The 27623-nt window shown below is 53.8% G+C and overlaps 3 protein-coding genes across 6 annotated transcripts in view; 1 reads left to right on the top strand and 2 right to left on the bottom strand.

The window, feature by feature from the left end:
- MGRN1 (mahogunin ring finger 1) overlaps positions 1 to 14439 on the bottom strand; it is a 47727-nt gene extending 33288 nt beyond the window's left edge. For all 4 annotated transcript variants that reach the window (XM_042827774.1, XM_042827771.1, XM_042827772.1 and 1 more), the window contains exons 1-4: positions 14313 to 14439; positions 9427 to 9545; positions 7406 to 7494; positions 1768 to 1914 (exon numbers count right to left, since the gene is read on the bottom strand). In XM_042827774.1, coding sequence (XP_042683708.1) covers positions 1768 to 1914; positions 7406 to 7494; positions 9427 to 9545; positions 14313 to 14400 — 443 coding nt within the window. In that variant the 5' untranslated portion in view covers positions 14401 to 14439. The remainder of the gene's footprint in view (positions 1 to 1767; positions 1915 to 7405; positions 7495 to 9426; positions 9546 to 14312) is intronic.
- A 2169-nt stretch (positions 14440 to 16608) lies between these two features.
- Positions 16609 to 22388, top strand: UBALD1 (UBA like domain containing 1). The gene is made up of 3 exons (XM_042828113.1): positions 16609 to 16729; positions 20261 to 20320; positions 21357 to 22388. The coding sequence occupies exons 1-3, from the start codon at positions 16622 to 16624 to the stop codon at positions 21675 to 21677; spliced, it is 489 nt and encodes a 162-aa protein (XP_042684047.1). The 5' UTR covers positions 16609 to 16621; the 3' UTR covers positions 21678 to 22388.
- A 631-nt stretch (positions 22389 to 23019) lies between these two features.
- CUNH16orf96 (chromosome unknown C16orf96 homolog) lies at positions 23020 to 27447 on the bottom strand. The gene is made up of 15 exons (XM_042828166.1): positions 27103 to 27447; positions 26475 to 26579; positions 26117 to 26197; positions 25865 to 25945; positions 25633 to 25774; positions 25393 to 25442; positions 25116 to 25226; positions 24719 to 24880; positions 24415 to 24503; positions 24139 to 24201; positions 23999 to 24067; positions 23789 to 23912; positions 23580 to 23679; positions 23363 to 23455; positions 23020 to 23247 (listed from the first exon to the last, which is right to left on the bottom strand). Exons 1-15 carry the CDS (start codon positions 27445 to 27447, stop codon positions 23165 to 23167), a joined length of 1698 nt encoding a protein of 565 aa, XP_042684100.1. The 3' UTR covers positions 23020 to 23164.
- Between the last annotated feature and the right edge of the window lie 176 nt (positions 27448 to 27623).

The raw sequence follows: 27623 nt of genomic DNA, 5'->3' as shown, positions 1-27623 counted from the left end.
TTTAAGTGAACCAGAAACTGTGTTTTCCACCTCCAATCAATGGGCAGAGTTTTGAGAGGACAGAGTTCCTAGTTACAGAAATGCACAGAGTCCAGAAACAATAAGTTCTATGCAGCAGCTACAATAGCAAATCCACCCTGGCCACGGAGGCCTTCAGCTCTCCCCATTAGCCCATAACAGTTTCCCTCTTGGGATGAAAACCACGGAATGCTCTGCAAGGCAGCACAAGGGAAACCAGCTGCCTGTCCACGCTGTACCTGTATTAGGAAAAGAGGACTTCAATCTCCAAGGTTGCCATTCCAGCACTTGACTAGCACTAAATTCACAGGAAACCTAAGGACCTAAGAGACAGAACATGGAAACTTCATCAGGATTTCTAAGGCATCCTGCTGCATTCTATTTAGATTCAGTTTCTCAGAGCTGGAGGGATTTTCTGAGTTTGTCAGGAGGGATTTTTCAATCACTTAAAAGGATCCAATTAATTAACTTAATTAACTTAATTAACTAAGCAGTCACAATCTTCAACAGAAAAGAGGGGCCTAACAAAATCCTGGACCAGGGCATCCTCCAGTTTGGAAGAAAGCACATCTGGATGGGAGCACTGAAGGTGTCTCATTTCTAAAGCCACCTTATTCTGAGCATCACTGAGATGTTTATACTTTGTATAAAGCACATGAGCCACTTTATGGTTTGTTACACGTATTTCTCCCAGCTGAAACCTCCACAGGTTAAATAAATAAGCTTCACTTAAATAAGCATCACTTAAATAAGCCACGACTTTACCCCCAAATCAAGAGCACAACAGCAGAAGCCATCAGCACTATGTGCACAGAGCTCCTGATCAGCCAAAAGCCTCTACTAGAAAAAGCCAAGAGCTTTTGCAGCCTTTACCCATAGAACAAGAAGAACTTTTTGTTCCATGCTTACTGAAGTCTGCAGTCATGTACCAGCAGCTCAAGTGTGCCCAGTGCACACAAGGAAGAGCAAGTTTCAGCCACCACAGCCCTCAGTGAAGAGAGGAAATTTTTGTAATCTTAGAGGACAGGCACACAGTGTTGATTGGAATGGTTTAAATGTGCTCACTTAGATAAAAAGGCTTTGAAATCTGCACAGATACATTACTACAGCGAAACATGTGAGGAAGATTCCACAGATCACACCCTGACCACTCTTTTTACAGCGAGCCAAAGGTTAGTCTGTACCTGACAGAAAACATACAGGCAGGGTTTCTGGGCAGAAAATGTTCCTGACAGCCATTTTACAATACCCTGTTTTGAGGTAGTCATTTACCCCCAGATGGGACTTTGGATAGGTTTCAGTTCCTCACGGACTCACATGTACTCATCAAGCTGAACTTCTCTTTGGTGGCCCAGATGCTCCCACCCCAGGGAACAGAAAAATCTATCCAGTGGTGTGATCTGGAAAAACAGATCGTATTTGAAGAGGAGGGTATTTGCTTTTGAAATGTTGTAAATCATCTTGCTGAAAAAGCACACAGCTGTGAGTTCCTCTCCTTTGTTGCACACAAAATGGTTTCCCCACATCCAAAAGACAAACCAATGTGGGAACAAGAGAGGAAATTGGTTTTGCGGGGGAAGGAAGTGAAAGCAATATTCAAAGCTATCAGAGTACATAAAACAGAAAGAGAATCCACTTTCCATCATCTGCAGCAGCACTGCTTCACAGGCAAGAAAGGAAAGATGTTTGTCAGGCTCCTCACCTGAGAGGTTCTGTACCCCTCCAAGTGCCCACAAGACCAAGACTTACACGGCCATGCCACCAACAAACTCCTCCGTAGCCTGGCAGTAGATTGTGATGGCAACACGAGCATCTGCATCAAAAGTGAACTCCAGGCTGTACAGGACTTTCTGCTTCCCATTCTCCTCAGTAGGACTGTCCACATCATCCTTATACCTGCAAAAGAATGCCGAGGATTAGAACACATTTATGAGGTATTTCATAGCCATCGAGTTCACTCTGGAAATCAGAATAAGAGTACTCCAATGTAAGTGCTCTGGGCAGAAAAGTCATCACGGGCTTCCATAATGCCCAGGAAAATTCTGTTCTTTCCTCTGAGGAAGGTTCTTCCAAGATTTTTCTGAAGTTATTGAAGTGAATTACATAACAATGATGTTGAGAAATCTCATCCAGTCTTACAGCCGTGGAAAGAGCCAAGAAGGTCAACTATTGAGCATCGAACTTCAGGAGAAGAAACATTCTTCATGACTGAGAGGTATATACATTTGTTACATGAACAAAAATTAACACATTCAGTTGCATCAAATACAGGATAACCTGTTCAAGAATGTGTATTTTAGTGACCATAAAAGGGAGCAATAACTTGGATTTGGGCTACTGGACAGCTGGATCCCACTGTGTGACGGCTGATCACCACAACAGAATGTTACTCCTCCTTCCTGCTAAAAACACAGGCAACAAATCCAGTGGAAAAGCTGGTATGAAGCAGGCAGGCTGCAGGGCAGCACGGTACAGATGTGGATGAGCTGTGAGTTGAAGTGTGCCAACGGCCAGGAAAACCAGCAGGTTCTGGAACAAATGCAACATACCATGAGAAAAGCTCCCCTTGTCCTTAAGCACCAAATGACAGAAAGGACACGACTTGCTGGCAGAACAGCAGATTCTCATTCGTTAATTCAAACCCCACTGTAATTCTACAACTTCAGGTCCAACAGTTTGTTCTGTATTATGTGGTAATGGTGAATGCAGCAGGTCAGCTTTGAGCAGCATACCACAATACTGCTCTGCTGCCCAGTCCCAGCCTCACTGCCTGTCGCTATCAGCTTAATTGCCAGGATGCCTGGGTCAGAGCCAGGCAGCTGAACTATTCAGGAAAAGCTTGGCACCATCTCTAAGTTCACAGTATTAATTGGCCTCTCCCCTCGTTAAACAGCCTCCACAAACACGCTGCACTGCTGAAAACACTCTGAAATAGGCTGGGCACACCTCCATCATTCAATCTGAAAATTGTCAGGGGAATTCATATTTACCAAGTTCACCGAGACGTAATAACTGCTGCCTAATTAAGAATTCTGGTATGAATTTTACTTAACACACTAAACAAGAATGAAATGTTCTGCTTCAGCCAATTAAAGAAGGCACAAAATAAAATTTAAGAGCAGTACAATCAAATACCAAACATGCACACTTGTACTAATGTGACCTCACCAAATCTCTTGGGAACCTGCTTCAGCAGGAGGGGTTGGGCTAGAGGATCTCCAGAAGTCCCTTCCAACTCCTACAGTTCTGTGATAAGTACTGCATACACTTGCATTTCTGTCGGAAAGACTCAAAACAAGACCTTTGCCAGAGGGTTCACTCAGGTGGGAGGAGTAAATCAAGTTAGAATACATCCAAACTGCTAGTACAAAAAAAAACAAAACCCAGGAATGGGCAGACTAAACATCTGCAGCAGCCAGCAGACAATAACCAGTAACAGAATGAGTATTCTGCTGTACACGAGTATTGCATCAGCACTTTCACACAAGCAGGTGACATTCAAAGAATAAAATCATGGCACTTCAAGGCTGTGCACAGGAAGCATTCTAGCCATAGAAAATATGATTGTAGCTTCACTATTTTGTGCTGGAGCAACGTGAGAAGACTGAAAGCAACAATCCACTAATCCACTTGCAAGTGTTGTGCGTGTCCAGAGAAAGCAGCAACACAAGCTGAAAATTAGCTCTTGCTCTGTGGTCCTTTGCTGATCTAAAGTAGGCAGCAAAGGTCAAGAGGAGCAAGATCTCCAGGCTAACATGCACCTGCCAGTCCTCCAGAAGAAGCAGCGTTGGGGAAAGTCAGCACTTGTTTCATGCAGGCACTGATGGTGGTTAGCTAGCTCACCTCATCTCACTGCACAGAGGTTGGCAGGCACAGCTGCTGATAAGCAACACAAGCCTAGATACCCAGAATAGCCCCAAGTAACAAAGTGGGAGACCTGCAGGAGGGTGGATCCCACAAGAGCAACACGTCGACAGTAAAACCATTCTCTGTTTTGTCTTCTCAGGGAAATCATTTTGAGCATCCGAATTCCCATATCACCTTCCTGCTCCCAGGTTCACTCCTGCAGCTCCCTACCAGCATTCAGAACACATTCCCACACCAGTAAGTAGTAAAGGGTGAAATCTGGACTGGAATTGATCTGACACTCTGGATAACCTACTTACTGCAACCTAGTGCCTGGTGGGCAGGCTTCTGGAGAGGGCACTGCTGCAGAGTAGTAGAGTCAGAGCCCTGTCTGCCTGCAGTAGCATCACTGGAACAAGGGGCAAAGCACACATTCTGAACAGCAGCAGCCTCAGTAAGGCTGCCTGCACATCTCTTATGATAACATATTGGTGCTGGAGATTAATGAAAACATTGGCCACATAACAAGGAGTTCATGTGAGAAAAGGTTGCAGCTCTGCCAGCCAGCAGCTGAATCAGGGGACAAGGAAGGACTACCACAGTGCATACCTTGAGAGGCAGGGACATTTCATGTTCCACCTTATGGTGCAGGATGTAAACTTCAGGGGATCAGCAAGACAAAGCCACACATTTTGTATTCCTCCCATCTTTGCAACAAATGTGGCATACAAGGAGGTGGTTCAGGAGTTTCAAGGGCCTTTCTGTCTCCATCTGAACTTGAAGTTTACAGTGTACATTTCAGTCAAACCCTACAGACAGTGCTGATTGTGAGGCGGCCTCAGATGCGTGCATTAATCTAGAAACCAGTGACTTTGTTAGTGTGCCTTTTGGTCATGCACACAAGTTAATGACATAGCTTAGCAATCACACCTACAGGGCAGAACAGACCGACCACCTCGAGAACAAACAGCTGATCCAATGCTATGATGTAAAAGCCAAAGCAGGCTGACCAAGGGAGCTGAGGCCACTTAGTCTGACATCCCTTCTGGATAAAACAGCGGAAGTGCTGGAACTTTTTGCTTGTCTGTTAAAGAATTAAAAGATAAAAATATAATTAACAGCAGCATGTTACAGAAATGGGTCAGGTCGAGCTCGATTTCATCCTTTGAGGAAATTAAAGGTTTTGAACAACTCAATAGACATGCATTATAAATGTTAAGTAGCGTGTGAGTTTGTAGCACGACGTTCACTCATAACTGCATTAAGTCAGTGTTGAGGCAGTCACCAAACGAAGAACTGGCTGCCATCTCTATCAGTATTCACATTTCTGTTCCACGATGCTCTACTCAAAATCCAAAGCCCACACTGAAGAAGCGTGGCTGAGCCAGGGGGCTCCTGCTCAGTGAAACACTGCCTCATAAGCTGACCTTCCTCCTGCAGCAGGAAGTGCTTTCAAGGTATGAGCAAGCAGCCTGGTCCTGCCCATCAGGTGCTTCAGCTCTGAAAGGCAGCTCTCAAGCCAGGGCCAAGAAGGCCAACAAGACAGACACAAAACCTCTTTCTTCTGTCAACGCTTAACAGCAAAATTCATGCTGCTCTCCTCTGAGGCCTGCAGAGCTTCATCCTGTTAGAAATTAAGCACTCACACAGGCATCAAAGACTCACAACTCCAACATCAACATCCAGAGGTCTGTTGCTTCTCTCCAAAGCTGCAGGATATACTTAGGATTCAACAAAGCTCAGAACTTTGTCTGGTGACAGCAAGGCAGGAAACCCAGGGTGAACATTTCTTCACCTTCTTCCATTCAGCTCTACATTCCAAATTATGAATCAATACTCTTTCCAGAGGAAAGAAACGAATTTTCCGTTAAAAATAACAAGCAGAAAATAAATGGACCATGAGGATCCATTATTATCATCAGAGCCTACTTCGTACCTAGACACTCAGTTCAATGGTATCTTCTTTACTTCTGGGAAGAATCTCCAAGCCTTAACCATCAACTGCCAATGAACTAAGCTGGAGGGGGCAGCAAGTGCCTTTATGTGTACACAGGAAGAAATGAAAAGCCTGCAGTACAGAACAGTTGAAAAGCACAAGAAAGAACATGCCCTTAAGGACTGGCAATTAAAATCCCATTTGGGGTCTACATTGGTATAAAATAAAATAGAATAGTATTAGTGGTGCTGTCGTCAGCTGCAACACAGCAGTACGAGAGCCTGTGAGAGTTCATGAGGCCAAGAACTGAAAGAACTGGGAATTACAGGGACACAAAACTAAGATAATGCCAAGGTACATAGATACCACATCTCAAATAGTCCAGAGCTGCAACTCAGCTTGGCAAGGCCATGAAATCCCAGAAAACAAAATGATAGAACTGTACGAACTAAACTAAACTCCTGCAACAACTCCTCTGTTGAACTGTGGATGTTTGAAAGAAGAATGAAATGCCCTTTCCACAGCAAGTCTGGGAAGAATGTGAGACTTTGTTCCAGAAAAGAACTTCACAGCCCTTAGCTGAAGAAGCTGGACAGCATTCAAAACAGTTTGCCAACGGTTACTTCTTCAGAAGTTCTCTCTTTCGCTGTTCAACTGATTTTAAAACAACAAGTATCGCTCATTTATTAACAAACAACATCAGTTTTCAGATAAAAACAAACTGGAGGTTTTGCATGGTTATGACTCAACTGACTCACATTACACCACGCTCTCAGAATCACCTTGGCTGAGAGCTGAACAAGGCCCCCTGCCAGCACTCCAACCCCATGTCAGTAACACAGAATTCAGAGGCTCGAGCATCTCTGGGAAATGCTTATCCTGGACATCTGCCCAAGTGCTCAGACCAAAACAAAGCACTGTGTGCTGGGTCTCTGCTCTTCAGCCATCTGTGTGGAAGAGGGCAGCCTCAAATCAAAGTGTTAATTCAAATCAAAGTGGCATCTAGTCCAGAAGTCACATTTTTGTTAGCGTGGCCTTAGATCTCAGTGTAAAGCAGTGAAAGGTAACAGATCTCAAGACTATCCAGAACTCCTTTCCCTACTCATGGGACAGAAGCCATTTACATCAGTACATAACACCAGGACCAAACTTTGTCTTGGCAGCAGGAGGAAGCCGAGGAAGTTTCACTCAAAACCAATTAGTGCTCCCTGCCAGTGACTTGCACCAGGAGCAACTACTTTCTGGCTTTTCCTTACACAAGAATGCAGAAAGGAATCTGTCTGAAGGGTTTATTGACCCAACTAATATGTTCCATTTGTGCTAGCAATAGCAGGCAAAATTCAAGGCTTTGTTTACCACTCTGTTCTCTTTGTACAGACACATACTGGTCCTCTCTGAAAACACAGATTGCTAAAGTCCAGGGATGAAGAAGCACGTGAACTGCCTGAAAACTCTGATCACAGCGGTACCCAGAACCTTCGGAATACATCTACCAACAGAGATCTGGGATTCAGCTGTTCCCCTAAACCGTATGGAACTGGCAGTTTGGCTCCAGATGCTCCGGATCCCCGGGCTGAATGAAATGAGTTCAGGCAGTAGCGGTACCTCACGAGGCGGAGAGAGTCCTTGCGGATATTCACCAAGCTTCTCAGTGTCTTCACGGGCTCATGGGGAGCTGGGGTCACATATGGGAACTGAAATACAAAAGCAAATGATTGGCATCTTATTATTACCTAAGGTAACAGTACGTTACCTGACAAACTATTTACCCAAATCAAGAAACATTCATCTATCTCCAAAGAACAGTGACAGACAATTGTATTTACAGATAAACCAAGCACATTTCAGAGTGAAAATTCTGCACTGAAAGCACACCAGCGGATGTCCCTTAACAAGGGCACTCTCACAAGCTTTTCTTCTGCACTCCAGAACTGCAGTCTAGAAAGCCTCGCTCTCACAAGATTTTATTTTCAGTACAGAAATTATTACCTCCAGCTTGAGCAGAAGAAATGCTGCCTTTTCACACGTATTACAGAGTGCAGTGACTGACTGATAATCAGCATGCAGAAGCTCTGGATTACTGGGGGAAATTCTTTCGTTCTGAAACAATGAGGCAAATGTTTGGGGGAAGGGAGAGAAAAAAAAAAGAGATGGGAATAGGGGTCCTCATTCATTTCCACAATGCAGAGATCTTCTCTCACAGACTGCCCTTTAAATGCAGAAGGTTGGTGATGCAGACTAGTTTTCTACACTGGTCAAAGAACCTCCACAAAGCAATGTGGAGAGAACTGCTCAGTGTGGGGCCTGTAGCCCTTGCTGTTGGCAGATCTGCTGTTGCAGAGCAGTCAGGCTGAAATGTCTGCAAGATCTGTAGGTGCTCAGACTGGCAATGCAATCACACTGCATCAGAGCAACACTGTGACACAGAGATACAGAGCTACCAGACAGGCTCTCAGGCTGACAGTTACAGGGAATGTAATGAGCAGCAGTGCCACCTCACAGCCACATCAAAGTTGTGGCCCTTCAAACACAGCTATGAGGAGCTGTGCAGCAATGCTGAGCTACTGAGTACAACTAACTCAGAGGAATATCAGGGAGCACCAATATGAGTGTATCCATAGAAATGAGGAATCTGCTAAGCAGGCAGCCTACTGCTGCTCCCGCCGAGCTTCAGGCAGTTCCAACACACAACCCTGTGCCATCGTTCCCTTGGGCCACAGAAGCTCATTGGTGTGGCAAGACCCGGAGCCTGAAAGAAAACATGCCATTTCTGACCAACACGAGGGTGCCAATCCACAGCCACAGGCAGCACAGACTTGATGGAGGCAGCAACTGCTTTCTTTGTGACCCAACTGCTCAGCACTGTGGTCAGTAGCAGTGCTGCACACACAGCAATCCAGTCCTCAGTTATTTCAAAAGGAGAAACTGGCCGATTTCCACAGAGCTGTGGTGCTGCTGCGTGTTCAAGTCGTTTTTTTCTTCCTTAAAGATTAATCAGAGCTGCCAAAGGGCATTGCCTTACATCGGCAAACTGTAGGCCACGACAGCCTCCCACTCTTAAACCCATTTGGCAAATGTCCCACTGTGTTAACAGTGTTCTCACCCACTCCCCTCTGAAGAAATGAAATTCAGTGCCAGAATGTCTGCAAGGGAACCCAGGCTGAGACACACAGATAATGCAACTCTGAGACTGCACAACCAGTCCCTGCAGCCGTAAGCACATCGGGTATTGAGCTGACAGCTGCACCTTCTGTTTTCCTTGGAGTGCTGTGCAGCTGCTGCTCACAGAGCAAAGGAGAAGCAGTCAGCACTTCATCACTGCCCTGCACGCAGACATGGCACAGGGTATTTGGTGGGCCTCCTCCTGCCTGCACAGCACTGCACGTCCAGCAGAATTTCCATCTGAAGTCCCTCCTTCCTACTTGTGTTCTTCACCTGCACTTTCTACTTGAACAGAGGCTCTGCACTGGAGCAGGCAGCTTTCCACAGTCTCCCATCTGCGAGCCTCAAAATATTTCCATGTTCCATTTGGGAAAACTGATGCTATGTTCCAATTGGGAAACCTGATGAAGAGGCTTTATGGGCCTGAAACAGAAGTGCAAAACAGATAGGATATAGGAACTTGCCTGAACAGGTCTATTCCCAAGGAAGTTTAGATCCATGTTCTCACCAAAAAGGTATCCCTCAGGGTGAGGGGTGTCAAACTTCTCGCCTCCCATAAAGAAGTGGCTTGCAAAGTAGTTTCCTAGGGAAAAAAAAAAAAAAAGGGAAATAAAAGGAGTTGGTCTCGATGATCCTCATGGATCCCTTCCAGCTTCAGGATGTTCTATGAAAAAATTTAAATCCATACTTCCTAGAAAACAGCTGGTCTACGCATTTCTCAATTCATACGAGCACAAAGCAGAGAAAATACTTGCTTGTTCACTCCTTCCCTGTACTACACAAGGTCATTGCCAACAGCAGACGCAGAACAAAATCACCCTGGAGCAAATCACTACAGAGGAGATGATCCCATTTTAACTTGTTTTCCAGAAAAGAAAGAGCTCTTCCCAATATTTCTCAATTCTGATGAATCCTTCCTCCTTGTGGCAGCTCCGGATGCAAACCTCTGTCCCACACACACCTGCTCACAGAAGGACCAGGCTTCTTCCCTGCACACCCCGGGGGCTCCTGCTGGGCACTTGGCTTTCCTTCCCATGCCCCCAAGCTGCAGCCACACGTACACGTGTGAGAACACCACAGATGCAGCTTCCTTCTAGAAAGGCTATGAGAGAACACTCACACCTAAACTTCACGGAGTCGGAGCTTCCAAGGATTGAGAATCAGGAGGGTGTTAAAAGGCTCCATTCAAACTGCCTTCTTTTAAGTTTAGAGTGGGGTTTTTAAACTTGGAGCCAAACACTCATTACCTTCTCCAGGTGCACAGACAGTCTAGAATTTGTTTTAAAATGAGCTGCAGAAGCAGTAACTATTCACGTGAATGGCTATGGGAGCATTATGGAAGGATTTTCAGTCCCCCTAGCTAAAAGCATGATTTACTCTGAAATGGAAGGGCTTTCATGAACGGTTCTGCTTCTTCCATTAAAGTTTTCCTCCTTTATGCTTCAAGAAAAACCTCTTTCTCTGCACAGCTGGCAGTGCTCTAACGATGAGTGCTCACTGTTGCTGAGCTCAGCCTACAAGCGTCCAGATGTTTACATTAAACACGTCTGTCCTTCCAGCTACAGCAACCAACCTCAGCACAGAACCTACTCAGAATCCACAGACTGACACACAGGTACTCCAACTGGCAGACCACCTATTCCCACCCCTCCCTAGAAGCAAGAACTTAAAATGCTGATCTGCACACAACCTCCAAGCACAGCCAGCTCGACGCAGTCCCTGCAGCTGAGATACACCACGGTGCTTTGTGCTTACACGGATGTTCAGAAAAGCATGACGAACGCTGAGGGATAGGAATTAATTTCACATTTTATGTGGGTCAAGTAGGATTGTGTTTTGGGGCATTTCATCTGATTAACTGCGAAGAAAACGCTTGTGCAGGATGTTTCAGAATTGCAGCAGCTGATTATCCAGCATCACACTGATGTGGGGCTCGGCTCAGCACAGCCTGTATTTCTGGGCCTCTCAATCCATGCCAGTGCCCGTCCATCCCATCTTGTCACTCACTGCTCTGCCATCAGCATCCCACCCCAGGGGACACAAGCTCACCACCACTGAGCACAGCACCTTCCAAAGACAGCTTGCTTTTCAGAGCATCCCAAGACGGTCAGAGGCATTGCTTGGGACAGCTGTACTGTAGCACCTTTGTGAAGAGACTGCAGTTAGATGACAATTTAGGCTTCCTGCCACTATTAGAATTAATGGTGAAGTGAAAGAAGTGGATCTTTCTTTAATTCCTCGGCCAGCACCTGAATCAGCCTCACCAACCTCTGTGCCCAGGTCACCAAAAGCCATCACATGGCAAATCACAACAGGGCTCCGAGTTGGGCTAAACAGAACGCGGATCAACAAAAGCAATTAGAACAGCAAAGGAAGAAACTGCTGCTGAGCCATAAGACAAGTGCCTGCAGAGAAGGTGGCACGGAAGGAGCAGCAGGTGGGGCTGAAGGCCTCCAGGAATATAGCACAATAACAGGGACAATGGGACTGACTGCACCTGCAGTACTTCTGTCCCAGCACTGTCACAATGCACGCGGCTCCCGAGCCAAGAGCAAGGTGACAGACTGGGTCCAAACAACAAAGCAGGTTTCACAGAGGCATCATCTCTCTCCTTTTTGCTCCCAAAAAAGCCAAGGTCTGCAATTTTCTTGCAAGCACCTACTCCAAGGGGAGGAAGGCCATCCCAAGGGCATGCCCTGCCCGCCGCACACTGCGGATGAGCTCTGGGGAACAAGCAATGAGCTGACAAATGAGCTGCAGAAGCACTGGTGCATTGCTCACTGGTTGCTGAAGTGATAGGGGCAGCAAACGGCGAGGCTGTGTGCAATGACACGGATCGTTCTACTGTTCCAAGCACAGAAGCACAGCAAGGATCAGGAGCTGCTCCTTGTGATTACCTGCTTTTAGCCCAGTGCATGGAGGCACTGATTCCTCACTACAGGCTGGGCGCTCTTCCAACTCCCTTCCAACCAGGCAGGCATCAGCAATGCTTGCAGGCTCCACAAAGCAAGGAAGATTAAAAAGTACCAGTGAAAAGCAACGTACAGAAATTAGGAGTCACCTTACAGCACCTGGCTGGATGCAGAAAGGGAAACGCAGACAACCCATAGCCAGAACCTCAGAGGACCACACAAGGAACTTTCAGAGGAGGACTCTTAATTACCCTGTTGCATGCTGGCTGCAGGAGGCTGCTGAATGATCTGCCAGCCCCTTGTCAGTGACTTTGGTTCATTGGGACCAAGGTGGATTCCCTAACAGCCAGCTCCATCTTCCACAGAGCACGGCTGACCCAGCACTGAGCACCCCAACAGCCAATAGAGGAAAAGAAAATATTCATCACAGCATTTGCACCCAGCCCTGACTCAGTGAGATGCCAATGCTCAGTACTGCCTGGTAAAGTAGCTCCGCTCCCTTCCACAGGGAGGCTGACATGCTGCTTCCATCACCACTGGGATGCCCACACTCTGTGGCTTTCTCCTTGCATAACACAGCTTTCATAGCAGGTGGCATACTTGCTCCAGAATGCAAACCTGCATTCACCAAAGCAATCCCAGCCAGCAGCTGGTCAGAGCCACAGCAGCCTGCACAGACACCTGCCACGAGTCAGGAGCTGCTTGAACCCTGAGGGATGGGACACAGAAAGCAGCAGAGAACCCCCAGTACCACACAGGGCCCCAGCAGTAGAGTCAGCTCAGGAAGCACTCCCTGCCCACACTTCTGCATTTCAGTTAGCCTGTGGGCAGCCAAAAGCCTGCAGGGGTGTCGGGCTGGCACTGCAGGGCAGACACTCAAACACACAATATATCAGATGGAAAATCTGCCTTTTTCCTTTAAAGCAGTACAGAGCTTGCTGCGATATTGTTGAGTTGGGAATAATTAGCTATCATTTAGCCTAAGAACTTTATGAACCATTTCCAGTGAGCTCAATGGAATCACGTCTGATCTATGCCCACTTCAGGCTGTGGGGTTTCATGCTAGGGACAGCAGCCCTGCCAGCCCCAAGTCAGCCAGCCCAAGGACTGCAGGACCAGGGGACAGCGTCCACCTGAACACATCACCTTAAAATGAGGCAAGCTATGGCAATGGCAGTACTCCTTCCACTCCTCTCTCAGTAACCCTCTGACTATAGCTTAGAAGCGCTCAGATCTGTTCTGCATAAATCAGTGTGAGTTCCAACAGCTCTTCTCCCTGAAGCCAACACAGCCTTGCTGGATAAACCTCAAGAACATGAGGAGAAAGGCCACAGCCAGAGTGCTTTCCAGAAAAACACAAGCAAGTACAACAGAAAATTCAGCCACAATTAACAAGCACCTAATTGCATCCAAAGCTGTTAAGGAAATAAGTATGTTTTTTAATCAACTGCTGGAAAGCATCAGCTGTTTGGTTTACTAGGGGCTGCACTGGTATGCTCTGTGACAGCATCAGGGGCATCACTGCTCCTGGGGAAGTGAGTGTGGAGCAGACCCCAGCAACACAGCACTGCTGTTGTGACTTCTGTCTATGAGTACATTGGCTGAAGCCCAACACAGCTTAAATGCTGATCCAACTAATTACAACAGTAAGAAAACTGAATGGTGATGAATTCAAAGAAGTAGTTGAAGGTTCGTTGTGTGCGGCAGTAATAATTAATCCAGTTGGAATCTAACATCTAAAATCCTGTCCATGTGTCAGCATCAGACAGGTGCCAGCTGTGCTGTTAGTGCCAGCGTTAGCTGTGAGTGCCTGGCACTCCCTGTAGGCCTGGCAGCTCCCGAGGAGCCGCACCAGGAAAGGGCTCGAGGAAAACCCCCATCCCTACCGAAGGCAAACCTGCAACAAACAAACGACGGCAGGCCTCCGCTTCAGATCTGCCACAACAAACCCAAGGGGAACCCCGGCTCCATCACAGCCCTGACAGCCCGTCGGGCGCAGCACCTGTCCCGAGCCACGGGAACAGCGTGTGGGAACAGTAAGGGAGAGAGACATCAGAACGCCCTGACGGCTGCTTTTGTGAAAGGAAGGAATAGATCACTCCGCAGAAGCTGAGCCCGGCCGGCCGGCCGCTGCAGCCAGCCCGTCGGTGAGCCTCGGGCCGAGCCCGGCACGGAGCCCGGTATTCCGAGCTCTCCCTTCGCACACAAACACGAACCGTGACGGCACGGCGGTCCCGCACCGCTCCCCCGCTCCGAGTTCCCCCCGATGCCCCACGGCCGGCAGCAGCTCCAGAGCGGCGGGAGCGGCCCCAGTCTGCCCCGCACCCGGAGCGGGACCGCACACCGCGCGCTGCTCCCGGCGGAGGCCCGGACGGGACGCCGAGCAGCGCCGGGCCCCGCGCGAAGCCCCGCTCCCCACCCGAGGCCACGACCCTCACCGGACTTGGGCGGGTAGCGGTAGGCCGAGTTGGCCTGGATGTCGATATCCTCCACGCCCGCGATGCGCCGGCTGAGCAGAGAGCCCATGGCGGCAGCGGCCCGGGGGCGGCACGGCAACGCGGCGGCGAGCAGCCCGCACCCGCACTCACGGCGGCGGCGGCGGCGCGGGGCACGCTGGGACAGCGAGTCCTCCGAGCCCGCGACTACAACTCCCGTCAGGCCCCGCGGCGGAGCCGCCTCCTCCGCCTCGTTCTCCCCTCAGCACGCGGCACTGCGCCGGCAGGGGGCGCCGCTGCGGCGCACGCGCAGAGATGTGTTCTGCGCGCAGCAGTTTTTCCTGTCTCCGCTGTTTTCCCGTTGTCCGCGCTGTGTGCGGGGCGCAACCCCGGCCGTGCGTGATTGTAGGCGAGATGTAGAGGTGAAGCGATGCTATCCAGCAGGGTGGCCGAGGAGGAGCAGTGTGCAAGGGAGATCCTTTCGCTGGGAGCTCTGTCCTCAGCTCACTGCCACCAAGAGCCGGGGCACCAGGTCCCAGAGCACCAGCACCCAGTGCACCACCTCTTCACCCATCAAAAAGGTGTTGAGGTTGGACCTCGGGCACTGGAACGTCAATCTGGGAACGTGACGGCCCTGCAAGGAAGCACCCAACCTCCCACAACGTCACTGCTGCCTTTCACAGTGCATCCTGGAGTCACAAGCAGCCCTGTAACTAAGGAGTGTGTTTGCTTGCAGCCTGGTGCTTATTGCTCAGCCGAAGTCCAACCAGCTGCATGGAGCCTGTGGCCTAGCAGAGCAAAATGCTTTGCCTCCTGCCCCCTCCCTGCTACTCTTTTTCAGTTGCTTGTAAAACAAAGCCTTGGAGACAGCGCTGACAGCTATTCCTGGCCAGAAGGAGTGGCATGCCTGTGAACTTTGCCTCCCTAACACTGCACAGAGCTCACAGCCCTCCCCAGACACCCTGCTGGACCCAGGCCAGCCCTTCCCCCTACACAAACGAAGCTGCAAGATCTCCACAAGTGCACGGTGTTCTCTAGCTAATGTAACTCTGCAGGAGGATTGCAGTGCTGGCTGCAGAGCCCTTCTGCTTCTTTCCCCTCTGCAACACTCTCTGACATGCTCGCCTCTGCACAGATGGCTCCTTGCTGATGTTGGGGCGGTGGCTGTAGGAGGACACACAGGCACTGAGGGACAGCTGGCTCCAGGCACACAACTTTGGGCAACACTGAGGCAATTTGTGCCTGAAGCCTGCAAGCTCCACCCTGCTCTGGTCCAACACCTCAGCCGCAACAGCAACCATACACAGAGCACAGGCCTAGCTATGAACAACCCAGCAAGGCAAAGCCCACCACGGCAACATGAGCTGCAGCCTGGAGCAGTTCCCTGGAGGCCCTCAGCCCTCCTCAGCTCCAAGGAGCAGGAGTGCTCCCCATCTCACTCCATCGGCTCCTCTTCCCCATGCACACACTGATTGCTCCTGGTACTCAGCAGCGCCATTGTCCTCGGGCAGCGCCGCCTGCGCCCCCCACTACGGCCATATGGCGCTCAAAGCACCCTTTCACGGCGGAGAGGGCTTCCAGAACGTCCCCCAAACACAGGGTGGGGGGTGAGAGGCGCAGCGGGGTTTGCACCCCAGGGATGGGAGAGACACAACAGGTCGCGGGATAGCCGGGAAGCACCGCGCTGCCGCCGCTGCCGTGCCAGGCCTCGGCTTTAACCCACGAGGCGGGAGCCTAGCAGGCCCTGCGCAGCCTCACAAGTCCCGAGGCACACGGGCCGTTCCCGGTCGTCCGCGGCCGCTCCCCGCACGTCAACAGGAAACCGCACGCGGCCGACTGTAAACACCGCACGCCCGGAGACGCGCCGCGCCCCCCCCCACCCCGTTCGCCCGCCCACGTGACCCGCCCCACCCCAGCCGGGCCCGCCCCCGCCGCTCGTTCATTGGAGACGGCGGTGTTGTTGACCATATATGGTAAGGTACTACCACACCGCGAGCGGCGGTTGGCTGTCCGTACGGGTCACTCAAGCTCTCGTCGACGCCCGCCGCCGCTCTGCAAACAAAGCGGGGCATGCCGGGAGATGGAGTCCAAGCGGCGGAGGCTCGCCGCCGCTGAGCGCCGGGCGGGGACTCCATCTCCCGGCACCCCCCGCGCGGCCGCCCCGCCCGTCCCGCCCCGCGCGGCAGCCGGCGGGGCTGGCCGGGCGCCGTGAGTCAGTGCCCAGTAAACATTGGCGTGAGCCGCGCCGGCTCCGCGATGGTGGCGGCGCCGTGAGGGTGGGGGGGAGGGAAGGGGGGCGGCGGGCCGGGGCCATGGACGAGCTCAAGCACCAAGTGATGATCAACCAGTTCGTGCTGGCGGCCGGCTGCGCCGCCGACCAGGCCAAGCAGCTGCTGCAGGCGGCACACTGGCAGTTCGAGGTGAGGCCGCCCCGGGAGCTCGGGGAGGCCGCGGGTTCCCCCAGCCCCGCGCACGTCGGGGCGGCGCGTGGGCGCGGAGTCGGAGCGCGGCGCCGCGGACGCGGGTAGGACTCGCGCTGCCGGCGGGGCCGTGGATCGTGCCCGGCCCCCGCGCGCGGGACCGCGGTAGCGCACGTTCGTGGGCCTCCGCGCGCGGAGCCCCGGGCCGGGAGGCGGCCCCGAATGAGCGTGGAACGCTCCGCGTACCGCTCCCGGCCCTCCCCGCTGCGGGATCAGGGACGCGGGCGGCGCTGTCAGCACGGCGCGGTCTCGGGTGGGCGCTTCGGTGCTTCGCTCCCGCACGGTGAAAGCGCGGGGAACGCGGCGGCGATGGCGCGGCCCGTTCCTTCTAAACGGGGTTTTGTCCTTTCCCGTGCAGCCCCGGCAGCTCGCTAGGCTGGAGCTGATGGATTTGACGCTCGTGGCACCTCTCCAATTGAAGCGTCTGTTTTGTGTTGCGGGTCTGAGGCGGGATGCAGAGCGGGTGGCTCAGCTGCGCCCAGCCGTGGGCAGCAGCCCATCGCCTGCACGTACAGGACTCCCCAATGTTGGCACCAAAGCCCGGCTGTGCGCAGCCCTGGCGCAGCCATGCGGGACGTAAGGGGCCGAGCGGACGCTGCCGCGTCCCTGCTCCGTAGCACAGCCCCGGGCTTTGTTTACCAACACAGCGTAACGGTGTCCCCCATTGCCTGTAGGATCGGCTCCCCCCGCCCTGCGCAGCCTTAGGGACGGGTGACAAAAGTCGCTTTTCTTAAAGCCGACTCTTGGCAGAACTTTGCCACCGCCGGGCGAGTTGCACAAGTGCTCGCAGCCTCTCCTGCCGGTTGGAGCTCACATGACTCAGAGGAAGCGCGGCTGTAAACAAACGCAGGCGAGGAGCCATTAACCACGTTCCCACTCACTTTTGGTGCAACGGTCAGATCGTTCCCTCTGCAAAATGGCCGCTGGGCACGGCTTGCTCAGGGAGCCCAGCCGGGGAGGTGCTGCCTCCCCTCCAGAATGCCATGTTCTCAGGCTTTTGTTCTTCTGTGCGGTGCCCTTTTGCTGGCTGGCCCGGATCTGCGGTGAGAGCAAATTGCTGGAGTTCTGAGATCGGCGCCGATTCCCACTGCCTCTGCTCGTGCTGTCTGTGGTCACACAGTGCTCCTCCGGGAGCACAACGGCAGGCCAGGCGGTCTGCTGCCTCTCACAGACAGCAAGAAAGAGGCTGTGAGGTGATGGCCCCGTCGGGAGGGCCGTAGGCAATGCGTGGGTCTCCCACTCGCTGTCCCTTTGCTCCCATCTCACTGCGAGATGCCACTGGGGCATCTGCAGAACGCTGGGCTGATCTGTGGCTCAGGCTCCTTGCTCAGGTAGAAGGATATTAATTGGCTTTGCTATGTGCCGATTGCCCCTGGGGCTGCTCGGGAGGAATAAGAAGACGTCAGATTTAAAAAATAGCTCGGTTCTGCTTTTCTGCTGCTGCTGAGTGTAGTGTGTATTCAGGGGAGCGAGGTTGTGAGAGGGGAGCGAGAGGAGGAGCGGTTGTTGGGCCCTGCTGTGGCTGTGGTTGGATTTCCACTTCCTGTCCTGATGTATTTAAAGCTTATCCAGACCCTTCCCCTTCCCTTTGTGGCTGAAGGCCCTGGAGCTGCCCCCACTCACATCCCCAGGACAGATTCCTTGCAGTGGCTCAATCAAGAGCATTAATTGCCATTGCACCAATTGCTCCTGGCACTTGTGACACTGGCTGGAGACCAGGTGGCACCCACAGTTCTGGACACATCTGGTCCTGGCACCTGGTGGACACACAGATGCTAGGTCTCTGGGGGCAGCTGCCCCTTGGAGCTAGAAACGTGAGGCCCGGAGTGCTGGGAACATGGAGATGGAGGCAGAAGGTACAGTGTTTGGGCACAGAGACTGTTTGTGGTGTGCTTCCCCCACCAGGATGATGGCTTCTGGGTAGGAAAGGGGGCTCAGGGGACACCAGGGACCTTCTCTGTCCCATCTGCTGGTGACACAGCCCCAGATACAAGGCCACTTGGAGAGCAGGAGCATACAGCAGATTTAATCAGCCTACAATCTTTAGCCCCCACCTCTGCGCGCACTTCCCGTTCACTGCATTCTCTTTCTTACCACGTTCCTTTCTGTCTGCAGTGTTACACTGTAGGGCAGTGCCATCGGAGCTAACCCAGGATGAAGGCAGCACAGTGGCAGGGAAGTTGCCCTGGTTCCATCAGCTCTTGGGGCTGATCTGCAGATCTCCCCTTCGTGCTTTGCAGCCATCACTGAGTTCTGCAGTGCCATGTGGGGCACTGGGCGCTCCCAGAGCTGTTGAGCCCAGGCAGAGAAGCACAGTTGTGAACCACCCCGCCAGCCCCACTGCTGTGTGTCCCCTCTGCAGATTGGAGCTACCAGGCTCCAGAGCAGCAATCACTGCCCCCACCCATCTCTGGATTCTCATGTTTTGTTCATGGGACGTAGCAACCAGGTAACCCCTGGCTGTCACGTAGTGCTGATAGGTTAGCCAGGAAGCCATAAACCCTGCTGTAAATGGCCAGCAGCAGGTCTCCAGCTTTGCAGTGCTGCAAGCACAAGCTGCGCCTTTCCAGAGCCATTTTCCATCAGATCAACAAGGGGAACTGATTTGTGCTTCCTAGCCCCAGTTCAGTTAACACCTGGTGCAGAATGTGGGGCAGCCTCACTGTTGTTGACCCTGCATCCAGTCAGCCCCGCTGCCTTTTCCCAGCCCTGCTCCTGGCGCCTGCCCTCCTCACCCCTCTGTGCCCCACGCCCTGCAGCCCTCAAGCCTGTCACATGCCACGGGCACATGACGCATTCACCAGATTATTACTGGTCTGAACTGGAAGCAAACCAAAACGATGTTGGTCGTACCGTATTGCCTGGCAGCTGAATTCAGCATGCCTGGGTGCACACAGTGGGCAGAGTCCCACCCATGGCCCTGGGGAGCTCCCGGCACAAAGGCAGTGCCCACAATCTGTCCCATTTATGATGCGCATCTCAGCAGCTCCCACTGTGCTTCTCATGCTGGGGTTAGGTTTGGTTTCCCTCCTCTCCCTTCCTGCGGCATTGCTGACAGCTGTGAGAATGCAGCTGGGCCCTGCTCCGTGCACAGCCATGGACCTGAGCACTGGGATGGCTGCCTGCCTTGCTGTGAGCAGACACGAGCGCAGCATTGCTTGGGACCACAGGAGCAGCTGCACGTGGAGTGCAGACCCAGGGCACCAGGGCTGTTCTCCTGCTGGCCCCAGAGGCAGGTGGCAGTGCTTGTGCAGTGCAGCCCCAGGGCCAGGCTTGGACACTGTCCTGACTGAAACAGATGCTGGGCTGGGTGGCCAAGCTTGTGTTAGGGCAGTTTGGCTCTCACACGATGTGAACCCCAAGCTGGAAGTAGGCTGTGTGTGCAGGGATGATGTAGGTGCCCTGTTTGTATGCTGCTGCTAACATCTCCTTCCTTTTTTTTGCTTTTTCCTTTTTTTTTTTTCTTTTCAGACTGCGCTCAGTGCTTTTTTCCAAGAAACAAACATCCCCTACAGCCACCACCATCAGATGGTAAGTGCTCTCCCATCCCTCCTGTCCACAGCATCAGCTGGCAGGCACATGGGGCCATCACTTAGCCCAGCTCACTGTTTCCCAACTCCCACAGCGCAAGCAAGAGTGATCTGATAGAGGATGCTTTGGGCATGGCCTGCAGTCCCAGCACAGCAGAAGGAGGCTGAAGGGTTTCTGGAGCACCAGACCGCATAGACTTTGTAAACACATGAGCTCTTGTGCTCTCACTGGAGCACCTGAGTGTGCAAACCCCTGTTCCTGCAGGGGGACACGAAGGACATGAGCACACATGAGGCCATGCATGCACATGGGTGCTGTCTGCCCAAGCAATCTCAGATTCTGCCCCTTTAACTTTTGTGCCTCAGCAACCTGTAATCTGCCTGGGCAGATGTATCTTAGGGATTTGCTGGCTGCCGTGTCCTTATTTGACTGTACAGGACAAATGGGGATTTGGAGCATGCAGTAAGCTTGCAGAGTGAATGCCCGGCGGGGCTGGGCTGCCGTGGGAAGGGGCTCTGGGGCAGAAGCTGAGCCTGGTGCCTGCAGGGCCACACGGCAGCAGGACAGGGGTTGTATGGAGGGAGCGTCCAGCATAGCTGGGCACAGGAGCACACGTGGCAGGGTCCCATCCAAGAGCTCTTGATGCAGAATCAAGCTTCAGAGCTTTAAACATCTGCAACCGACAGGGAGCATCATTGGTAGAGCCGCAAAATAAAGTGAGAAGATTGCAGCAGAGACCAAGGCAGCGCTGTCCCAAGGCTGGTGGCAGCTGCCGTGTGTGGGACATCATCAGGACACGATGTCTCGTCCCTTTCTGCCTCTATGCCTCCCCTTCTTACCTCCGTGACACCCACATTACCCCAAGCCAGGGGCTGGGTTGTGCTGGCTAGGTCCTACAGATCAGCGCTGTGCATCAGGTCCAGGCAGCTTTGTGTGCAGCAGAGCTGAGGGGCACTGCCTCAGGGGGAGGCAAAAGATGGAGACCATAAGCTGGGGACGAGCCCCAGCCCCGCTGACCGCCTCTCTCCTTCCACAGATGTGCACTCCTGCCAACACACCAGCCACGCCGCCCAACTTCCCCGACGCCCTCACCATGTTCTCCCGCCTCAAGGCCTCCGAGAGCTTCAACAGCAGCAGCCCTGTGGCCTCTATGGCGACATCCCCGCCACCCCCGGCCCCACCGCTGCCCCAGCACGGGGCCTTCAACCCTGCCTGGCCCACGGCCTCACCCCCCGGCCAGCAGCAGACCATGTGGACTCCAACCCCCCCAGCGCAGCCCGCGGGCTGGCCCGCCACCGTCTCCCAGCAGGCCACGGCAGAACAGAAGGCCAACGTGACCATGGAGGCAGAGAGATGAGGCTGCGGTGGAGAGCGATTGCAGCGGGGACCCCTACATATAAATTTATATATATATTTCCCCCCCCCTCCCCAAAGAGGAGAGAAACTGCTGCCAGGGGGTTCTGGCAGCCACAGAGACACATGAGCAAATAGCTGCCTTGCATGGGTTTGGTTTGAAGTAGTTTTTACTTGTCCTAGAGCTGAGCAGAGCTCCCCAGGGACAGTGGGAGGCTGCGTGGGACAGACTGCTGCCAGCCTCTGCCTGGACTCGGGGAGGGTGCAGCCCCCTCCTTTGGGACACTGGAATTTGCATGCAAGTAACACTTACGGAGGAAGAGGCTCCTTCTTCACGGTCCCTGCGCCAGACCTTGCCCAAGTGCCCCCTTCCTTTGGCCTCATGTGGCAGGATGGGGGGCAGATACCCCATATTGGTTCTTCATGAGGAGAAGAAGGAGAGCAAGGGCTGCTCCTGCACCCTGTACGTGCTGTGCTGGGGGCGAGCAGAGCTGAGGCAGGCACAGAGCCCCGGGGGCAGATGCGGAGCCCTGGGTGAGCCACACAACATCCCCTCACCCTCCTGGGATGGGGTTTGCCCTGGGGCTGTTTGCATGACAAAGTGTAACCCTACAGACTGGGATCATTTTTAACCCCTCTGTTCTTTTCTTCTCCTGGCAGCTGCAAGTCTCTGTGGACATGTCGCAGCTGCTTGCAATACACGCTCTGCTTTGAACCCAGTGTCTTTACTTCGTTTGCAGCAGTGGTGGGACATGAAGAACATCCAGTCCAACCCCACCATGGGCAGTAACACCTCCCACCAACTCAGACTGCCCAGGGCCCCATCCAAAACCCTGGGTATCTCCAAGGATGGGGCACTCATGACTCTGGTCAGGGCATCACTGCGCTCTGCGTGACAAATTTCTTTCCTATATCCAACCTAAATGTCCCCTCTTTTAGTTTAAAACTGCTGCTCCTTGTCACTACAGAGCCCTGTAGAAGTCCATCATTCTTATAAGCTCCTTTTATATACTGAAAGGCTGCAGTGAGTCTCTCCAGAGCCTTCTCTTCCCCAGGATTAACAAGCCCAGCTTCCTCAGCCTGCCTTTGTAGGAGACATGCTCCAGCCCAGGGCTAACCAGGGACCTGTGGACTGGTTAGAGAGCTCACTGGGACTCAGCATGATCCAGAAGCATCCCTGTGGGAAAACATCTCAAAATGCTGTGGGGAGAGCAGCACACACCTGGCTGGGGCTAAAATGGGGCAGGAACCACCTGCACTGCCCCAACCTAGAGGCTGCACCAGGACCTCTGCAAGGTCCTCCCCCAGGATGCCCTGTATGCTCAGGAACCACACAGAGCCCAGGCAGCAGAGGAGAGAGATTTATGGCATATGGTGTTACCCTGCTGTGATAAGAGGCTGTGAGGGAGAAGGAGAGGCTGGGGCAGCATGGCCCCCACCCCTCCAATCCCTGAAGCCCCTTGCTGTGCACTCACACCACCCGCAGCCAGCTCATACACCTGCCATCCTGCTGCCGCCATCAGAGGCCAGCCAGCGACCCGCTGAGGAGACCATCCTTGTCCGCATGGCAGCACCTGCAGCACAGAAGGACAAACAGCACGGTGTGGGGCACAGCCCTGGCAGCACACAGCGGGGTGAGCGTGCACAGCAGGGCTGACTGTGTGTGGGACACCTGGGACAGGCACTCACAGGAGTACGGGGACACGTATTGGCTGCCATACTTGGGGTTGCGGCGCACCTTCTCTGCAGTGTGCTGGGCAGAGGGCTGAGGGGATTTTGTGCCTTCAGGGCAGAATGCAAAAGCACTGTTAGCAGCAGGACATGAGGCTGAGGTAGCACCTGAACCACTTCAAGCACTGCTGGCTCAGGCTGGAGCTAACGCAGTGCCCCAGGGCTGCTCCCCTACCTGGGAAGTCCCTGCCCCGAGTGGCTGTCCCATTGGTGGCCTGTGAGCTTAGCCTGCCCTTGTAGATGACTCCATCAATGCCCAAAATATCCACTTGACCCTACAGGGAGGAGCAGCAGATGCCATTGGAGGTGCTCAGCTCCCAGCATCCCACCCCAGCTGGGCACAGCTGGTTTCTAGCACACACATCACACAGGGATGGGCCTCACATTGTTGTAGGTGAGGTCTGCAGGGACTCCGAAGGGACAGATGGTAGTGAGGGAGCTGGAGGCAGACGGTGGCCTGGTGGGAGCTGTGGGACCCCGGCTGATCTGGTTGCGCCCTTTGGTCTCCCTGGGAAGGAGATGGTAACTGATGTTACCATTACTGCCAAGGGAAGGGGACCCCAGAGGGAGAGGCAGGGACCTCCCTGGCCTCACCTTCCTGGCAGCTGCTGTGCCAGGCAGTTGGAGCCACCAGCACTGGCCTTCCGGACTGTCACCAAAGGCCTGCAGGTGAGCAAAATAAGGCAGAGCTGGGCAGTAGTGCAGGTGCAGCGCACAGTCTGCACACTACTCACAGCCTTGGGGCTGCAGCCAGAGGTCTGTCACAGGAGATGCACTTCATGGGATCAGAGATGTTCCTGCAACATAGGGGCAGTTGCTCAGCATCCCACTGGCAGGCGGGGACCATGGGGGAATCCCATGGGTGGCCAGCACCCCATGGGCAGAGTGGGACAAACAGGATCTGTATGGGATGGACAGGGCAGGGCGGGACAGGATTGGAAGTGATGAGATGGGACAGAGAGGGACAGGGTAGTGTGAAGTGGGGTAGAATAAGAACTAGCAGCCCTCACCTCTTGAGTCTATTGGCACTGCTGGTGTCCAAGTAAGGTCTCTGGCAGTGGCACTGCTTGCTGAGCCTCCAAGTCTGCTGCTGCTGTGCCTGCACAATACGGCACAAGTTCAGGAAGGGCAAAGGGACACCAAGCCCATTTTTGGGGACACTGCTGCCCCTGGGGGATGTTGGCAACACCCCAGGACTCTCCCAGCCCTGGCACAAGGCAGGCTCAGCGCTTGCCCTCTCTTTGCAGACTATACACAGGGATACCGTCCCCTGGTCTGGCACGTCCCTCCATCCTCTCTGGGTGACACTGCTACCTTGGAGTTCCTCTCTCTGGTGAGCTCTGAGGCTTTATGCCTGTCCTGGCCATGCAGGAACATCCTCTGCAGCAAGTCCTGCATCATCTCACTCAGCTGGGCCATGGTATTTTGTAACTCATCCTGGCTTGCTTTGGTCTCCAGTGTAGTCTCATCTGCTTTCTGAGAGGATATGGTGTCAGCCATCTCCAGCAGACCTCCATCCCTGCACGCCCATGCTCTGCCCCTATTCACAACACCCACGCCCCATTCTAACAGCACACAGCCTGCAAAATCCTGCCACGCTGAACAACTTGAGGTGGGGACACACCAAGGCTGGACAGGCCTGCCTCCAGCCTGGACCTGACACTAACTACAGCACGAGTGGCTCCTGAGCTGAGCTGGTGACCACACTCACCTGAGTGCCCTTGGAGTCACCCCACAGCTGCTCTGCAGCCTCCTGGAGTCTTGTGCACTGCTCTTGCAGATGTCCCACCTGGTTCAGCACCTCCCTGCCAAAATCTGACCCCTGGCAAGTGTACAGCACAAGGAAGCCACATGAGGTGGGCTCATGAGTGGCCCCAGTGTGCTCCTGGTGAGTGGAGCAGTGGGCTGCAGCCCCCAAGCCACTGGGCAGCACCCCTGAGGCCTGGGCAACTGGACGCTTTCTCTCCTTTGTCCTACAGGTGCCTTACTTCTCCCGGCATCTTCTCTGTGGCCACATCCTCTGAGGTCCCCAGGCCAGCTGAAAATACACCAAAGCTTTGCTGCAGGCAGTGTGGCTGGGAGAAAGACAGAGGGACACAGGGGCTGCAGTGGAGTGAAGACTCAGCAAAGATGGCTGAGTGTAGCCATTGCCACGTGTTGCACCTAGCAAGGCCACAGTGGCTCAGCCCAGCACAGTGACCCAACACGGTGGATAAGTCAGTGCTCACCGTGCTGCTGAAGCGTGCTCTTGCTGCAGGTGATGCAGGTCTCCACACTCTCGTGCTGCTCCAACAGCCCGCTCAGCCTGCATGGGGCCTCGAGAGCTGGCTCCTGTGAGGACTCAGGCATGAGGTCCTGGCTGGAAAGCTTCTGAAATGAAACAGCCCCAAGGTTTAGGGGAAGGAGAAGAGCCCTGCCAGCCTCCAGCAAAGGAGCTGGTAACCAGGAGCATGCACAAACCTCACCAGCAGGCAGCCTGCAGAGCGAGCACAGCATTCCGGTCTGCCAGGGGAAGGAGCTCAGCTGCTGCCGCACCTCTACCTGTGACCAGCAGAGAAATCAGCCCTGCTGTGGCAGGGAGAGCCTGAGCAGCCCCTGCAGTGAGGACAGGACACCAAACCTGGCCAGCACACCCAGCACCATGCTGTCCCCAACCCTGAAAGTCAGTGCCAGGGGCTGGGTACTTGCTTCCAGCCGCTTTGCCAGGCTCACCATTTGGCTCAGGATGTTCTGCAGGAGGTGGCTGTGTTTGTCCTGCTGTATCACCTGCTCTCGCAGCTCCTCCAGACCAGTCTGATAAACAGGGACATCAAAGGGCTCAGCACCCACAGGGACTGAGACTGGTATCAGTGTCAGCAGTGTCCAGTAAAGGCTCCATGCAGCCAAACAATGCCTGTGCTGGACACTGCTGGGCATTGTTTCTCCAAAACCCCTGGGCAGATCCCAGCTCCATTCATCCCTGTAACCCCGTGCCCCTTTGCCATACGTGGTGGTGCCCATAGAGTCTGACCCCCCCCCCCCCCCCTTCTGCTAAGAGCTATTTACCAAGTGCCCAGCTCCACTCACATACCTTCTGGAAACTGTCCTTCAGGAGCTGCAGCTCTTCCTGGAAGGCCTGGATGGTGGTTTTCAGGGAGCAGGTGTTGGTGAGCACCTCCTGTAGTGTGTCTGTGACCTGAGGAACAGTGCCCAGCCAGTGCCTCTGAGCATGCCGCACCTGGGACTGGAGGGCCCTCTGGGACACAGAGCTCAGACCCAGAGGGGCTGCCACATCATCAAACTCCAACCCCACTGTCATAGGCAGAGTTGCCAAACGAACACTAGCTCAGGCTGCCAAGGATCCCATCCAGCCTGGCCCTGTGTGCTTCCAGGAATGGGGCACCTTCACCTTCCCTGGGCAACCTGAAGTACCTGTCAGCAGATTACATCACAAAGTGTGCATCATGCAATGGAGGCATTTCCTCAGATAAAAAGGGGCAGATAAAAAGTAGCCAAAACCACCTTTGGCCAGGGCAATGTTAACGTATTGCAGTCTAATGAAACCTCATAGCTAAGCTACCATCACCTGAACTAGAAATACGGCCCTGTGCTATGCCAGATTCTCCAGTCCTGTCTGAGGAGACATCTCTGGGGATGTGGACATGACACAACACGGGCACTGCACTGCGTAGGGCAGGATGCTGAGGATGGCTCCTCACCTTTGTCATCCCCTCCTCAATCACCTCTATCCTCTTCCTCAGCTGCACCATCTGCTCCGTGTCAGCGGTCGGCGTGCCTGGTCCCTGCCCAGAGCTCAGCAGCTCCGTCACGCCCAGGGACCCACCGGGATGGCCCGGACGGAGGAGAATGGGGGGCCTGGCGCTGACCTCGGGCTGCAGGACGCCCCTCTCGTCCTCGGAGAGGTGCGTGGCGGCATTTTGCAGCCGCAGGTGCTCCAGCAGCCCGCGCAGGAGGAGCTGCAGGGCGCCGGCGTTGACACCGCAGCCACGGGCCGTGCGGAAGGCGACATCCGCCAGCTCCACCAACGTGACCGCCACGCTCATGTCGCCTCCGGCGCCCGGGCCGGGCCGGCGGGCTGAGGTCACAGCGCCGTTACCCGGCGACAGCCGGGGGTTCCACCCCGCAGCGCAGGGCCGAGCCGCCGGCGGTTCGGCGCACGGCGTAGCCGGGCCGCTCTGACAGCCGCCCGCGGGGAGGGGGCGCCCGGCCCGCCCCGCTA

This window comes from Centrocercus urophasianus, unplaced genomic scaffold (genome assembly GCF_019232065.1).
Source record: "Centrocercus urophasianus isolate 14NV4802_14NV808 unplaced genomic scaffold, USGS_Curo_1.0 seq_29, whole genome shotgun sequence".
Classification (NCBI taxonomy): Eukaryota; Metazoa; Chordata; class Aves; order Galliformes; family Phasianidae; genus Centrocercus; species Centrocercus urophasianus.
Note: the sequence above shows the minus strand (reverse complement) of the source record. Positions and strands in the feature narration are given on the sequence as shown.

Coding starts and splice junctions, on each gene's coding strand:
- UBALD1 (XM_042828113.1), top strand. CDS start 16,622: ATGGACGAGCTCAAGCACCAAGTGATGATCAACCAGTTCGTGCTGGCG. Junction 16,730..20,260: donor CGGCACACTGGCAGTTCGAG/GTGAGGCCGCCC, acceptor TTTTCTTTTCAG/ACTGCGCTCAGTGCTTTTTT. Junction 20,321..21,356: donor ACAGCCACCACCATCAGATG/GTAAGTGCTCTC, acceptor CTCCTTCCACAG/ATGTGCACTCCTGCCAACAC.
- CUNH16orf96 (XM_042828166.1), bottom strand. CDS start 27,447: ATGAGCGTGGCGGTCACGTTGGTGGAGCTGGCGGATGTCGCCTTCCGC. Junction 25,443..25,632: donor GAGCACGCTTCAGCAGCACG/GTGAGCACTGAC, acceptor GTGTATTTTCAG/CTGGCCTGGGGACCTCAGAG. Junction 23,680..23,788: donor CAGACCTCACCTACAACAAT/GTGAGGCCCATC, acceptor TCCTCCCTGTAG/GGTCAAGTGGATATTTTGGG.